This window comes from Sporothrix schenckii (genome assembly GCF_000961545.1).
Source record: "Sporothrix schenckii 1099-18 chromosome Unknown Cont44, whole genome shotgun sequence".
In the NCBI taxonomy this organism is placed as follows: Eukaryota; Fungi; Ascomycota; class Sordariomycetes; order Ophiostomatales; family Ophiostomataceae; genus Sporothrix; species Sporothrix schenckii.
Window position 1 is genome coordinate 372,278 of NW_015971145.1, and position 14,623 is coordinate 386,900.

Here is a 14,623-nt window from a genome sequence, read left to right on the forward strand (position 1 = left end):
AGATATCCAAAAAAGCCTATTTGCCAAAAAAACAACCCAAAATAGCGCCGTACACCAATACGAGACCGCTTGCTAAATTCCCGTACCGTGCCCCAATGTAAATAAACCGCCCCTTGAAAAATGTGTGTTTACCCCAACGTCTCGTTCCACGGGCGGAAACTTTGCGAATCATAGGACGGAATGCACTTGACCGTCTCGGGCGGCGTCGTTTGCCACGCAATCTTGTCTTCGTCGTCCTCGTCGCCGGCCTCGGCCGTCCACCGTGACGTGTAGCCCTTGAGGTCCTTGATCCGCTGGGCATTGGCGTCCGAGTACTCGAGGTTCACACTCGGCACGACGGCAATCTTGCCGTAGCCGTGGAACCACATGTCCTTGCAGAAGAGCTCCGGCTCGCCCTGGCTGCACTCGCCGTCGCGCGGGCCGCGGAAGCGGATGCGGGAGGCCGCATCCAACAATGGCTTCGCTGCAAAGACGGCGGCGCCGTTCCAGCAGGAAAAGACCTGGAAAGGGCGGTGGGCCGCCAGGCTGGCCCTGGCAGCGTCGTTGTTCCAGAACAGGTTCCAGGCGGAGTTCCAGTTGCCGTCGGGCGGGATTTCAAAGAAGGAGTCGCCGTTCATGCCGCGGGCGACCCAAACATCGTAGAACGTCGGGTCGCGGCCGACATAGACCCAGTCGAGACCACAGGTCATGTCCGCGCCCAGACGGCGGCGCTGGTGGACAAGCTCCAGGATGTCCTCGGTGCAGGCGGCGACGTCGTTGAGAAAGACGACGGTGGTGTCCTGGTCGGCCCCAGGCACGTTGCCGTCCAGCAGCGGCTGCAGTGCGAGGTTGCGCAGCTCGGCGAGCTTGGCAATGCGGTCGCCCTCTTTGGGATCGACGGCGCTCGAGCGCAAGAAGTATGTGGTGTCGAGATCGTTAAAGCTTGCCCTGATGGCTTGCAAAATGTCATAGGTTCCATCGTGGGAGTTGCCCTCGACGATGGAGAGCGCACAGCTCGCTGGACCGAGAAACTTGATTGTCTCGACGACACTGCCCAACAGCCGCGGCAGAAGTGGCACCGTATCTCGCAGGTCAATCGCAAAGTAATATTTGATCTGGCGACCATCGTCTGGGGAAGATTTCAGACTGTCATATCGTGATGGGGAGGGGATGTCGGGGCACTTGAGTCGGGGGAGGTCCTCGCTTTTCGCGTCGAAGATGCTATTCACATATCGTGTGATGTTCTCGGCCGAGAGAATGCCTAGTCACGGAGATACAAAATGCGGTTAATGTGCGCCCGTGGGAAGTCACGATCATGGATGATTCCGTGATAACAAAAGGTACTCACCACTGTATGTGTAAGAGGTCTCTGTGGTGCCCGTGGTGCCACCGGCGGCACTGTTGTCGCTGCTTTCACTGTTGGGTAATCGTATCGATGCCGGCAGTCGAGTGATGTGGTGGCTACCGTAATAGAGAGCGCCAACGACGAGCAGCAGAAGCAGAACTTGCCCAACAAAGAGGTACTTACGGCGCATCGCGAAGTGTGCCGTAGAAGGACGTGAACGGGAGCAAGTGAGGGAACGAAAACACAGCAAATGGACGGACGACAGTGAACTGCGATACCATATTAAGTCGTGTGGGGATGGGTCAAATCAACTTGGGGAAAATAAGTTGAAGTAACTGAGGAGCATGGAATATCAAAGTAAGCTTTCAAGACTTTGAAAGCGGCACAGCAGCAAGTGGACAAAAAGGGGCCAAGACCCCATCCCCTGCAGCATGTTTTCAGCATCTCCGTTCCTCTTTGAATGTTTCGGCCGACTGCACTATTTTTTTCTGGGGCCTGTCAACGTCTGGGCGGTTAGAATGTCCAATCGCTCGCTGTCTTGCTGTAGTGGGGTCATGTGACCCCTAAAAAAAGGTACTGAACAGGGGATCCTTTGGCCGTTGGCGATTTTAGTGAGCAAATATGGACGATCAGCTAGCGCTAGGACCACGAGGGACGGCGCTTCCGCCAGGGAGTGTCCTTTAGTTCATTAGAGGATCGCCCATTCCAGCCCTTCGATTCGTGCAGCCATGCCGATGCAGGTAATAATTAATTGCCTGTAAGTGGCACTCGACAAAGAGCTCGACGCACTCTGTAGCCCGTCTTACTCCGTTCTCTCTTGTACTAAGCGCTGAACTAAATGCGACCCGACGCGTCAAGCTGCCCCTGCATGCTTTGCTGCACCTGTTGCAGGTTACTGTTGCGGATTTGGAACATCCAGGGCGAATGACTTTGCATGGATATTGGGAAAATGTTTACAAGAAGGCCAAGAGATGGGCACTCAGTGCACGGGCAACTTTTGTCCATTTTCAAACGCTTCCTCAAGAGTCATTTCAAGGTGTACGGGTGCAAATTCACATGTGCAGCTACCAAAAAGAAAAAAAAAGGAAGCAATGACTAAAAACAAATGGAAAAGAAAAGAAAAAATAAATATACGGGTTATCCTCTTCGTACAAGACAACATTCATCAACACACGCCGACTCATACTTCGCAACAAAAACAAACCAGCTCAGGAGCTCCCTAGCGATGGCCAACCCCTGCAACCCGCCTTTGACACGTCGTTTTGATTCGAATTTGGCCCCCAACGCCCCTTAAATTTACGTTGCCATGCAAACACAGCGCTATCCAGGTGAACATGATGTGTTGGCATGCATGTTTACTGTGTTTTCAGAGAACATGGGCGCGTCTGCAGGTGGTAACGGGTCTCGTGCAATGTCTGCAGGTAGCGATTGGTCTCGTGTAAACAGCCGTGGATGCACATATATGGACAACATGATCTACATATGAATTGCTGCCACTGTCCAGTCCTTTTCAAGACGCATCGATTTTTATTCCTGTGTATTGATCCTCGTGTCTACCTAGTCCCGTGCGGCTTTACTTAGGCGTTGCCGACATCATGTCACACTAGAGCCGACTCTGTCGTGACCGTCACACCTGTCCTTCCTGCCTCACATTGTCATCGTCGACGTCTGTGTGACCTGCCAGAATGCATCTCGCACTGCTTGCTGTCCAGCTTCTCCTTCTGCATGCAGTCTGTTGCATTGCTGCAGTTGGTAGAACGCTTCCGACCCCAGCATCACTAACCACAAAGACAGCACCACTGCACTTTCGAGCTGCCACCCAACAGCCCACCGCTGTTGCCTTGGCTGCTGCCCAGACCGACGGTCAGCTCATCACATGTGGTTATCTCGATGGCAATGCCAGCGCTCCCCGTTCGGCCCAGCCTGGGTTTGACTGCCGCATCGACACGCAGCATGGCATTTGGGGCTTCTGCCCAACAACGGTCATCGCCGCCACGGACTGCGGTCTTGCTGCGGCATGTAGTGACTCGGGGACCTGCACCAGCATTTGTGAATTCAATGCTGCCTCGGGCCTAACGACGATTACATGGTATGTTGTTATTCGGTACCTACGTAGTACCCATTTGCACGTGTGTGTATGTTTACACCATCGTCTAACGCGACACAGTCCCAGCTCCGGCACCAATGTGGCCTACTGCTCGACGGCCATGCTGACGTTTGGCGTGGACCAGAGCTACGCATATGTGGCCTGTGGACACGATCCGGTGACCGACCACTATGTAGTCACACCGACCTTTACACCCACCCCGTCAACGACCAGTTCCTCAAAAGCACCCCCGACAACTTCAACCCGACCCTCTGTATCATCCACTTCGTCGCCCGCTACAAAATCGCCTGCAGCACAAAGCTCGTCGTCTAGCAGCAGCTCCATTACAACGAGCCAGGCGACGTCATCACCATCACCGTCCACGGCTAGTACTAGCAACACGAACGTCGGGGCCATAGTTGGCGGTGTTCTCGGTGGGCTCGCCCTGCTCTGCAGTTCGGCTATAGCAGTCGTCTTCATCATCAAGCGAAACCGGTCGAGCAGTCGCGGCGACAGACAGCATGACGGCCCATCAACGTCGACATCGTCGCCACCACCGCCTGACATGTCCGGGCCGTCGACAGCGCCATTTCCACCAGCGCCGCCCTATGCACAGCACGCACAACATGCTCCACACCTGCATGGCATACATGCCGGAGCGCCCCCGCCTGGGCCACCTCCGGCAACAGGTGTGCCCCATGCAATGTATCCAAACGTCTACCACGAGGCCGACTCGTCGCCCGAAAAGTACAATCCATCATCGGCCCAGAGCAGAGGTTATGAGGGCTCCGCAGCCTACGCTGTGGAACTTCCATCCCACGACAGTTTTTGATTTAAGGGGGACATAAAATTTGGTGTAAGCTGCGTTGTTTTATGTATTATGATTTCCACGTTTTCATTCGTCACCTTAATGGCCGCGAATAAAATAACTGTGTTCTCTCTACATCGATGTCTCTTTCTTATAATTTCAGTGCCGATAATAACTTACTATGTTTGGCGTACCCCATTCTAGGGTCATTTCTCGGCCCTAGAGAGGTACTCTTAACTCCTTTGTATTTGTTTACTTTGTGCTTCAAGATCCCCTCTCGGCTCCCGGTGGCCAGTTTTTCAATGCAAAAACACTACCACCGACTTTCTATTTTCTTCAGGTCCGCAAATCTCGAAGTGGGGTGGGACGGCTGTACTCTCAGTTCGCGTAGCGGCATCCACACAATGTCTATTTGTCAGATGCAGGGGTCGTCTGTACCGTCACGTTGCCGGCATGCATATGGTATAATCGCAGCTAAAGTGATATTATCCGCATGCGCATCTGAAGATAACGCCAACGGCGTGATTCTGTGGAAATTATGCAGATCCTGGGGTATTTGTACTATTTCCACGGGAATAATAGCCCTCCGGCCCCGGGAGGAGGCCCTCGCTCACGTTTCTTGAAAAATCTCCAACTTTTTGTCTTCAATTTTTTATTCCAGTTTTTGCTTTGACGTTCGCATTTTATGTTTCAGGTTTTAGAATCATTTGCGTGCTCACCATTCCCACGACGTCTGCTACAATGTCTGAAAAACAACAAATCATGATAGAGCCACTCGCGCATTACAAGCGAGTCTCGAGTCGCCGCCGTATCGCCGTTTGGCTGCTCGCGGTGCTCCTGGGCGCTGCTTACCTAGCGGTTTCTCATGTTGTAACGCAGTCTTGGAGACATCGGGGCGGGGTATCCCCGCCCTTGTCTTCTCATTCCGAGGCCGTCTGTGTGCAGCCAGCGGCCCTCTTCCCGGCCGAGGACAAGAAGCTGAGCGAAGCATATGAGCACCTCGCCAGTGACGATTTCCGCAGCAAGACCATTGCGCGCCTCTCGGGCGCCGTGCAGATCCGGACGGAGACGTTCGACGACCTCGGGGAAGTCGGCGAGGACCGCCGATGGGACGTCTTCTTTGGTTTCTATGACTACCTCGAGCGCACATTTCCGGCCGTCCACCAGACGCTGCGCGTCGAAAAGATCAACACCCACGGTCTTCTCTACACGTGGCAGGGCAGTGCCGGCGACGACGATGCCGCGCACCGCAAGCCCGCCGTGCTCATGGCACACCAGGACACGGTGCCCGTCCCGGACGACACAATCGACGCTTGGACGTACCCGCCGTGGAGCGGCGCATACGACGGCAAGTTCATCTGGGGCCGTGGCTCGAGCGACTGCAAGAACCAGCTGATTGCCGTGCTGGAAGCGACCGAGCTGCTGGTGCAGCACGGCTTCCAGCCCAAGCGCACGCTCTTGCTGGCATTTGGCTTCGACGAGGAGACCTTTGGCTACCACGGCGCCGGCAACATCTCGGCCGTCCTCCACGACCGCTACGGCGACGACGGCCTCGCTCTTGTCATTGACGAGGGGGCTGGGTTTGAGCGGGCGTGGGGGACGCTGTTCGCGAAGCCCGGCGTCGCCGAGAAGGGATCGACCAATGTCGAGGTCACGGTCCGCTCGCCCGGCGGACACTCCTCGATTCCCCGCGACCACACGAGCATCGGCATTCTCAGCGAGCTCATCACGCAGGTCGAGGCCACGCAGTACCCGGCACGCCTCGACGAGCGGAACCCGTACTTTGCCCAGCTCCAGTGCGGCGCCGCACACGCGGCCGCGTTCCCCCCCAAACTCCGCACACTGCTGAAGCATCACCGTCCGTCAAACAGCCTGGACGAGCCGGACCGGCTGGCGATCGAGGCGGCCAAACAAGGCCCCGAGATCCGGTATCTGCTGCAGACGTCGCAGGCCGTGGACATTGTGGCCGGCGGCGTCAAGGTCAACGCCATGCCCGAGCGCGCCAAGGCCGTCATCAACCACCGCGTCAACATTGGCGAGACGACGCAAGTCGTCTACGACCGGCTCACGCGCATCGCTGGCGGCGTGGCCGCCAAGTACAATTTGAGCCTGCACGCCTTTGACGGCCAGGACGATGCAGACTCCATCGTCCTCGTCGCCCCGCAGGGCAGCGAGTCGTCGCCCATCTCGCCCGCCGACGGCACCGGCGTCAATCCGTTTTCGGCTCTGGCAGGCAGCGTCCGGGCCATCTACGGCGAAGAGACGATCGTTAGTAAGTGGCACTGTCGGAGGGAGAGCGAGCGTATCCATATGTGATGTGAAACCGGCCTTTCGTTCCATTTCGTTCGTACTGACCATCGTCCAGCACCCGGCATCATGACCGGAAACACAGACACACGGTTCTTTTGGAACTTGACGAAGCATTTGTTCAGGTTTGCGCCGGGTTACGACCCTGAGGATCTGGTTGGTGCCCTCCGGGGTGTCCACACCATTGACGAAAAGATAAACGTAAACAACCACATCAACGCCGTGAGGTTCTTTTTCTTGTTCGTCCGCAACATCGACAGCGCCGAAGTGTGAAATATGGGCCATGAATATAATTATGACGGTGGACTATTTATTTAATGCTGGCGGCAGTTCTATAGCACAGATCCTGTAAATGTAAATAGTACATATTATTGACCACCGGAATTCGTACAAACCAACTCCTAGTGTATACGTAGTATTTCGGGATATTACTAATGACTTGCTTTTAACAGACAGCCATTGAGCCTGCGCTGTGTGGATTATTCAGGGCCTACATACAGTATGCGTACGCCCCTGTGGCGCGCTGCACACAAAAAGGGCTCCAATAGACCACGGCGTGAATGCATCACGTTGGAGGAGTAAAAGGTAGCATGGAAGCACCATTGCTATCACTCTTCTTTCTCCTATTCAAGTGCTATCTTACCTGACGTATCGCTTGACGGAGGGCGACAAGTGACTGTATGGATTGCAGGGATACAGCAGCACCTTTTCAGATCGACTTTGCGCTTCTGCAATTGTGCTATTGTGCTATTGCGCTACTGTGTTATTGTTGACATTGCTCCATCGCTCTTTCCCACTGTGGTCAACTTTGCCATTGCTCTTTCCCCACGGGCAAGCGCCGATATCACATTTGTACGTGGCCACGCGTCCGTGTAGGTTTCCCATCGCGAAACTTTGAGTTTGCTCATTGCTGTCTTTTTCTGGCGTCGAACGTTTCCGCTTCACACCACACGTCATCATTATCCTTCATCAAGCATTCACAGTGTCATTGATTGGCTTCTTTACTAACACGGAGTAAGGCACGATTGTCCTGCGGCTACATGCTTGTCTACCTGGAAAGGTGGATACTACGTCCGAAGACACACCAGAAGGACAAGAACGCGCACCTAGCCACGAGACGGCGACCACAGCGACAACGATATCGACGATAGCGATGACATACACAACGACGACAAGCATCGACACGATGGCCCCACAAGTGGAAATTTCCGACGCCGTTGAAGAGTCAGCCATTGTGCCGGATGTCACGTTCAGCAACACCAAGGCCTTATTCGAGCAGATCGATGATGCACGTGAGAACAGCGACACGGATAGCTTGGTCGTTGGCCACATATCTGTGAACGAGTTTCGCGCCATGGAGGCCGAGCGCGAGCGCCGCGGCCGCCGCAGCCGGTTTTTCTTCCTGCCCGATCTCGCATGCCTCATGGTGACGATCCCAACAAGGCACCACGAACGGGCGCACCTTGAAATGTACGATTGTATACAGGATGTCATCAAGGATATGGGCCTGGCGGACCAATGGAGACACGACGGCGGTGCAACCTTTGACCCGCCGGGCGATGCATCTGGGTCCGGCGAGGGCGATTCATCAGGCGGCCCGTCAAGCAGACGCGATCCTCACGACGATGCATTCTGGCCAACTCTTGTCATCGAGGCGGGTGTGAGCCAGACGTTGCCGTGGCTCAGGATCAAGGCAAAATGGTGGCTCACCGCTTCCAACTTCCATATGAAAGTCGTCGTGCTAGTGAAGCTGCTGGTCGCGACGTCAACCATCCAAATCGAGCAGTGGGTCGCCGAGTTGTCAAGACCGCAACGCCCCGGCGCCACAACCACGCGCGCCAGCCATGCAGCGAATCAGCCTGTGGTCAAGCAGGAAGTGCTGATGCACTGGGTTGGACCATTGCCGCTTCTCCAGACGCCGCTGAACCGTCGCACATTGTCGAATTTCCGCGTTAAGGGTGCGCCCCTTGTTCTACGCTTCAAAGACTTGATGGATCGACCGCCAGTGCCTGCAGCCGGCGAACACGACATTTTAATATCAGAGGTTCGCTTGCAGCGTATGGCAATGCGTGTCTGGTAAACAGGCACGAAAGTAGAGAGGAGGTGACAGACGGAGCGTTGAGGGCAGGAAGACAAGCAGGAGACAATTGCGGGTGCGGAGTGAACGGTAGGGGCTCTTTTTTTATTCATGGCAAGGATTTATCATCGTTACTGTCGCTGCATCGCGCACGAATTATTGTAAGACTTTATGGATCGTACTGCTCACCACTTTGACGAGCATTGCACAGCTCAAAAGTCAAGCGCAGTGGAATAACTTGTCATGTGTGGAAAACAATTTGAAAGGTTTCATTATAAGCTACGATTTTGTTCTACATATTTTAGACTAATGCTGACGAGTTATATAATACACCATCAACACAATCTACGCTAAACATAGTACATCGAGCTACTTCCAAACTACAAGAAGCGCGTACTGATAAGCCTCGATAATGACACACGCCAGCAAGGCTAGATACTTCTCGGATTTGTCTATCAAGTCACGGGGGCGGCCTGGTAGATTTTCCTCTTCCTGCGTCAACTCCTCAGCCAGAACATCCATCGTGGCATCTTCTTTTGCATTATCTTGAATTTCTTCTTGCATCTGCCAGCCTCGCTTCTTTGTGTTTCGTCGTCCCCTTCTACCAAACGATCTTTTCCCGCCGCCACCAACATGGTGAACACATTTTACGTCATCTTCGTCGTGGCCTACATGGGCCTTGTGCTGCCGCACCTCATCCACCGCATCGACCGAATCATCGATTACTTTCGCGACGATGAAACCCGACGTGAGGTTGATACCAGAACGAGTGCAACGCAGCTGATTTTCCGGATTCTCTTGACCATAGTATTCGTGGTCATTCCATTCATTCCGGGGATGGTCTTTCCCTCGCTCAACAGCATTCAGCCAGCCGGACATTGAGGTGACGATAGCCACTGGAAAACCGACCGATAACTTCTCCATTGCTGCCACCTTTGGTTTTGTTTTCTGCGACGCAACAGGCACCATTCGAGGAATCAGTTTCACGCCAGGAGAAAGAGGCACAGTAGCACTGTGCGAGCCATGATGTCATACTGACTCGTGCATCGTCTGGTCCGATGGCCATGACACATCTGCGTCGCGGACAAACAACCTAATGTCGCCCTGTGTACATCGTCACATGACAAAGTACATTGAATATTGGAGAATTATACAGGTTTTCTCTACGTCTATATTGCGTATTGTTTCTATTGGAAGGGTGGGACTTGGAAGTAACCTAATTTGTCTTGTTTCACATTTTTATGTACGAGATATTGCAGCTTTTAGAATTGATAATAATTTATAATACAAACATACCTAACCAAACCCAAAAGAATAAACGTCAAGAAATTGCAAATCACAAAATGCTCGCTAATGGTAACTTTCTAGATTGTGGACCTGATATTAAAAGCACCCCACGCTCATCGCATCTACTGCTCGGCCTCGCCGTAAAAGACCAAGCAGCGCACCTCGATGCTCTGCCGGCCCTTGGCGTCGGCCGGCGTCTGCGGATCTTCAAAGGCCGTGTGCGGCGTCCAGGCCGAGACGCCCGGGCGGCCCACGCCGGGCTGGACCTCGCTGCGCGAGTCAAAACACTTGATGAACAGCGCCTCCTCGGGGACCATGTCCTTGACATAGTAAAACTGGTGCGTGTCGTTGGGGACGACGGTGTAGGTCTCGCCCTTGACCGAGTAGCCGTCGGTCGACTGGGCCTTGGTGGGATCGGGCAGGACCTCTTTGCCGCGGACGTCGACTTCGACGTTGGGGTCGCCCGGCTGGTTGGGGTACAGCAGGTCGACCTTGACGACGTCCTCGAGCTTGGCGGTGCGGTAGTCGATGAACCCGAGCGGGTGGTCGGAGGCGGCGTGGCCAATGGGGCGCCAGACATTGATGATCTGGTAGCGGCCCTTCAACAGCTTCTCGGTCTCGGCCGGGTCGCTGCTCGCATGCCGGCGCACACGCACCGCGGCGGCGCCCGGGGTCTGGTCGACGTGGACCTGCTGCACGGGCTGGCGCGGCGCGTCCGGGTTGCGGCGGCGCACGGTGTGGTCGAAGATGACGACCTTGGTGACGGGCTCCTGCGGGGTGGATAGTTTTTCGCGCACCAGGGCCTCGACCTCGGCATAGTAGCCCGTGCGGATGGCGTCCTCATCGACGAAGAGCTTCTCGGTAGCCGGGCTGTTGTAAAGGGCAAAGCCAGAGCGGTCTACGGCCAGGTCGCCGGCGGGCGCGTCACGGACATTGGCAACCGTCTTCTGCTTTGCGATGCGAGCATACGAGCTGGCGTCGGTGTCCACCTTGGCCCACGGCTTGACAAAGGGGACGTCGCTGTCGACGATGGTGGCCGGGTCGGCGTAGCGGAAGATGCCGGAGGTGGTCATGATGGATCGTCGAGCGGGCGTCGAGGAGAGGAAGGGCTTGTAGATTGTGCGAGGCGACGATGTCAACGGGCGAGGATGCGACAGCTGGTGGAGGGCGAGTCTTGCAGCTGTCTGCATCTGCTGGTAAAGTGGGATGTGTGTAAAAGTAGATGAAGCAACTGATGCAGACGATGAGCAGACTTAAGTGTTGGTCGTGGCTTGTGTTGTGGTGAAGCCGATCTTTGTATTCCAGTAGGTAGGGGTCCTTAAAGCCCCTTTCTTTCTAACTGTCAATTGTTTGTTGTCATATGTTGTTTAGAGTGGAGGTCTTTTTTCGTCGACTATGGGATGCTACCTGCATTTATTCTCGGCAGATCCTAAGGCGACGATGGCGTTATTACCGTAGAGCTTCCAAAAGCGCGCTAGAGGCCTGCTGTATTATGTCAGTTATGACGTCCTGCGCCCTTTCGGGGACCTTCCACGGCAGTTTTGTAGTGGCTGTCAGTAGGCTTTGGCGGGGTTTGAAAACCGTATTTGGCAGCAAAGCGCTGGTGGGAATTATTAATCCAGGTGAATAAGCGGGGGTCATTGATAATACGGCAACGAATGGAATGACTCGTGCTAAAATGGGGCTGGCAATCTGTTTCAAATCTCATGACTTTCTTATTCGGACCTCGCGCTTCACGGCTCGTCATTCTTCCACCGTCGCTGTGGTCAGCGGCATGCATGCATGTCGGTTTGAATTGCTAAGCGTCCCGTTCCGTTAAATGTAATCATGCAGCATCACCGTCCCCCCAATTACATGGACGCCCGGTCCTCGCACGATGCTCGGAATTCGGCAAAGTCCACGACGCGTCCCTCGAGCCGCGACCGCTCGGCCGCGAAGACGAGCAGATGCGACGTGAGAATGTCGTCTGGTGTGACGCCCAGTCGTGCCTGGTCTTTTTGGGCCACGGCCGCGACAAACGCCCGCGCCAGCCCCGTGTCGCCGCCGCCATGGTAGCCGCCCTCCAGGACGGGCGTGTGGTGCGTCTTGGTGCGCGTCTGGAAGTCAAAGACGTCAAACGAGACCATGTCGCCGACCAGCTCGCCCTTGGTGCCCTGGATGCGCGTGCCACGGTCGCAGATGGCCTCGGTGAAGGCGGACATGGTCATGCTGGCCGTGACGCCGCCTTCGTACTCAATGTTGACGACCTGGTGGTCGACGACGTCGTTGTCGCTCTCGTAGACGCAGTTACCGTACGATGTGGTGCGGAGGGCCTCGGTGACGTTCTCGACGTCCAGGACATCGGCATCGACAAACAGACTGGCCCACTGCACACCCGGCTCGCTGAGGCGGTCGACGTAGATGCGCTTGGCGCTCCAGATGCAGTCGGGCTCGTAGGCGCAGTCCAAGCAGTTCTTGGCTTCGCCAGCCGCGGCGGGTTTGCGGGACTTTTTGAAGTGTCCAATGGAGCCGAACGAATGTACTCTGGTCGGCTTCAGGCCGGACAGGTAGAAGGAGAGAATGTCAATGTCACTGGCAGCTAGTTAGTGGAGGAGCCAGCGAGGCGACGAGGCTGTGTCAGTACTCGGCGGTTGGTAGACGTACTGGCAGCACTTGGCCATGAGGGCAAACGAGGACTCAGACTCTTTTCGCCATGCACCGCGCACGTACGAGTGCGAAAAGTGCTCGTTGCCGACGGGCTCAATGTGCTGGATGTTGATGATTTCGCCGAGGGCGCCGGATTCGATGACTTCCTTGATGGCACGGTTGTACGGTGAATAGCGGAGGACTGCCCGAGCGCGATCAGTACAGGTGCAACGGACGGATATCGACTATCCAAACGCTGCCCAAAACACCGTCCACAACGACCTACCATGTCCTATACCAAACACTTTCGGCTCTTCGACAGCCAGTACCTTGCGCACCATGGCCACACACTCGCCAATGGACGTGGCCATGGGCTTCTCGCACAGGATGTGGTAGCCCTTGGCAGCAAAATCGGCGACGGCCTCCGCATGCAGCTGGTCCATGACGGCGATGACGACGCAGTCGGCCACGTTGCCATGGACCTCCCCGTGAGCGAGCAAGTCCTTCCACTGAGCGAACTGCATGGCCTCGGGGATGCTGTGCTTGGTCGCCATCGCCGTCCGTCGGTGCTTGCTGGGCTCGGCGACGGCCACCACCTTGGCAAGGTGCGGGTACTCCAACGCGTAGCCTGCGTAGGTCTGAGGGTGTTAGCTGTGAAGGGCTCGGGTGAAGTCAAAGAGGGACGCACCCTACCACGGTGGCCTGCACCGATGATGGCGATCGTCACCGGACTGGCAGCCGTGTCAATTTGATCTATAGCCATGTCGATCAGTAATGATGGACGCTTGTCTCGTGGACACTCCAAAGGAGAGGCTGAAAATGAACACGGAAGTAAGTAAAAAAGTGAAATATCTGCAATAGACAGCGGAATGGAGATATAATGTATGGATATTCAGTACAAGTAATACGCAATACCAAGTTTAAAGATGTAAAACAACAAGCCCGTCTTCACTAACAATGTGCCCGTTGTGTTTACGACATGGGCAATGAGACGAGTGCGGACCAATAAAAGATGTCACATTGCTCATCGGCGGCCAATGTCACCAGGGTCACAACGCGTATGTGTCTGTCTGGCTCGATCTAAGTTTACTTTCCCGGTTTCCTGGCAAATACAGAAGCGTCTCTCTCATGTACCACGAATGGGACGTTACAAGCTGGTGTAAGGCGTTCAATGGCCCCTCAACGAGATGCCGGGCTCCATTCCGAACCCTGTCATGTTTTATCGTATTTTTTCGTCGTTTCCTCCTCCTCTTCTTGTGTCTTTCTCGCCTCTTTGGGAAAAGTGTCTTCCAACGCCCAATAGTTGATTATTGGCGTTTTCGGAGTTTGCGGACAAATTGTTGTCCGAAACCTGTCTGCCTGATACCTTTGGTAGATGTGGTTAGTGTTTGTTGTGAAAAGCGGACATTGGAAACGACGGGGGATTGTCGTAGAGGGCGCATGCCGTTATGGAATCATGCATTGCCAGTCTACCGAGTAAGGCTAGACTACTACGCTTATGGCAAGCCATGCGTCTTGGCAAAGTTTATTTCCGCGAACAGCAGCTTCCTTCTCTACTTGCACTGGGGAGCTGGTACGTCGTGCAATACGGGGTTCACTGTATGTCATGTTATTCATTTTCCTCGTTGCAAGGGAGGGTACTGAAAGTTGTCGTAAGCCATCAACGAAAATACGCATCAACTATGAAAGTAGCCCGGTAATATTCACCACTTGGTACTCATCTCTCGTCAAAAATGACCGCCAGCGGTAACTTCACTGTTTCGTCCTTAACGGAAAATGGCTTCCCTCCGCCCGGAAGTGGTTAAGAGGGAACACGCGTGGCTGTGGAGTGTCTGCCGTTATCTTGGTCGGACTTTTGAATTCTTAGTTAATTATTGAAAGAGACGGACAAGGTTCTATGGTCGCATCCTGTAGTCTGCGGAGTACTGAGCCACCAATCCTCATTGGGAAATGGATTCCCTCCTAGGCGGACTTTCCATGATTCCTGAAGAGGCATATTTGGATATACGACACAGACCGAGACAATGACCCTGGGCCTGGCAGCAGGCTAGGTTGCCCACTGCTTCTTGAAAGGGTCAAGTGGCACTTGGCCTTCTCCCAAAGCCACCT

The 14,623-nt window shown here is 54.7% G+C and overlaps 7 protein-coding genes across 7 annotated transcripts; 3 read left to right on the plus strand and 4 right to left on the minus strand.

Moving 5' to 3' along the window:
* Positions 1 to 128: 128 nt before the first annotated feature.
* SPSK_09241 (alpha-1,3-mannosyltransferase) lies at positions 129 to 1,514 on the minus strand (the record flags this gene model as incomplete). The annotated part of the gene is made up of 2 exons (XM_016735817.1): positions 129 to 1,240; positions 1,328 to 1,514. The coding sequence occupies 2 exons, from the start codon at positions 1,512 to 1,514 to the stop codon at positions 129 to 131; spliced, it is 1,299 nt and encodes a 432-aa protein (XP_016586854.1).
* Positions 1,515 to 3,009: 1,495 nt separating this feature from the next.
* On the plus strand, positions 3,010 to 4,242 carry SPSK_09362 (uncharacterized protein; the record flags this gene model as incomplete). Its single annotated transcript, XM_016735936.1, has 2 exons — positions 3,010 to 3,428; positions 3,492 to 4,242. 2 exons carry the CDS (start codon positions 3,010 to 3,012, stop codon positions 4,240 to 4,242), a joined length of 1,170 nt encoding a protein of 389 aa, XP_016586855.1.
* Positions 4,243 to 4,959: 717 nt separating this feature from the next.
* Positions 4,960 to 6,798, plus strand: SPSK_08902 (Gly-Xaa carboxypeptidase; the record flags this gene model as incomplete). The annotated part of the gene is made up of 2 exons (XM_016735488.1): positions 4,960 to 6,490; positions 6,584 to 6,798. 2 exons carry the CDS (start codon positions 4,960 to 4,962, stop codon positions 6,796 to 6,798), a joined length of 1,746 nt encoding a protein of 581 aa, XP_016586856.1.
* A 913-nt stretch (positions 6,799 to 7,711) lies between these two features.
* On the plus strand, positions 7,712 to 8,605 carry SPSK_09660 (uncharacterized protein; the record flags this gene model as incomplete). The annotated part of the gene is made up of 1 exon (XM_016736232.1): positions 7,712 to 8,605. The coding sequence occupies one exon, from the start codon at positions 7,712 to 7,714 to the stop codon at positions 8,603 to 8,605; it is 894 nt and encodes a 297-aa protein (XP_016586857.1).
* Positions 8,606 to 8,971: 366 nt separating this feature from the next.
* SPSK_09932 (uncharacterized protein) lies at positions 8,972 to 9,481 on the minus strand (the record flags this gene model as incomplete). Its single annotated transcript, XM_016736499.1, has 1 exon — positions 8,972 to 9,481. One exon carries the CDS (start codon positions 9,479 to 9,481, stop codon positions 8,972 to 8,974), a length of 510 nt encoding a protein of 169 aa, XP_016586858.1.
* Positions 9,482 to 10,011: 530 nt separating this feature from the next.
* Positions 10,012 to 10,962, minus strand: SPSK_09606 (uncharacterized protein; the record flags this gene model as incomplete). The annotated part of the gene is made up of 1 exon (XM_016736178.1): positions 10,012 to 10,962. One exon carries the CDS (start codon positions 10,960 to 10,962, stop codon positions 10,012 to 10,014), a length of 951 nt encoding a protein of 316 aa, XP_016586859.1.
* Positions 10,963 to 11,739: 777 nt separating this feature from the next.
* Positions 11,740 to 13,277, minus strand: SPSK_09130 (streptomycin biosynthesis protein StrI; the record flags this gene model as incomplete). Its single annotated transcript, XM_016735709.1, has 4 exons — positions 11,740 to 12,460; positions 12,533 to 12,716; positions 12,801 to 13,152; positions 13,203 to 13,277. The coding sequence occupies 4 exons, from the start codon at positions 13,275 to 13,277 to the stop codon at positions 11,740 to 11,742; spliced, it is 1,332 nt and encodes a 443-aa protein (XP_016586860.1).
* Between the last annotated feature and the right edge of the window lie 1,346 nt (positions 13,278 to 14,623).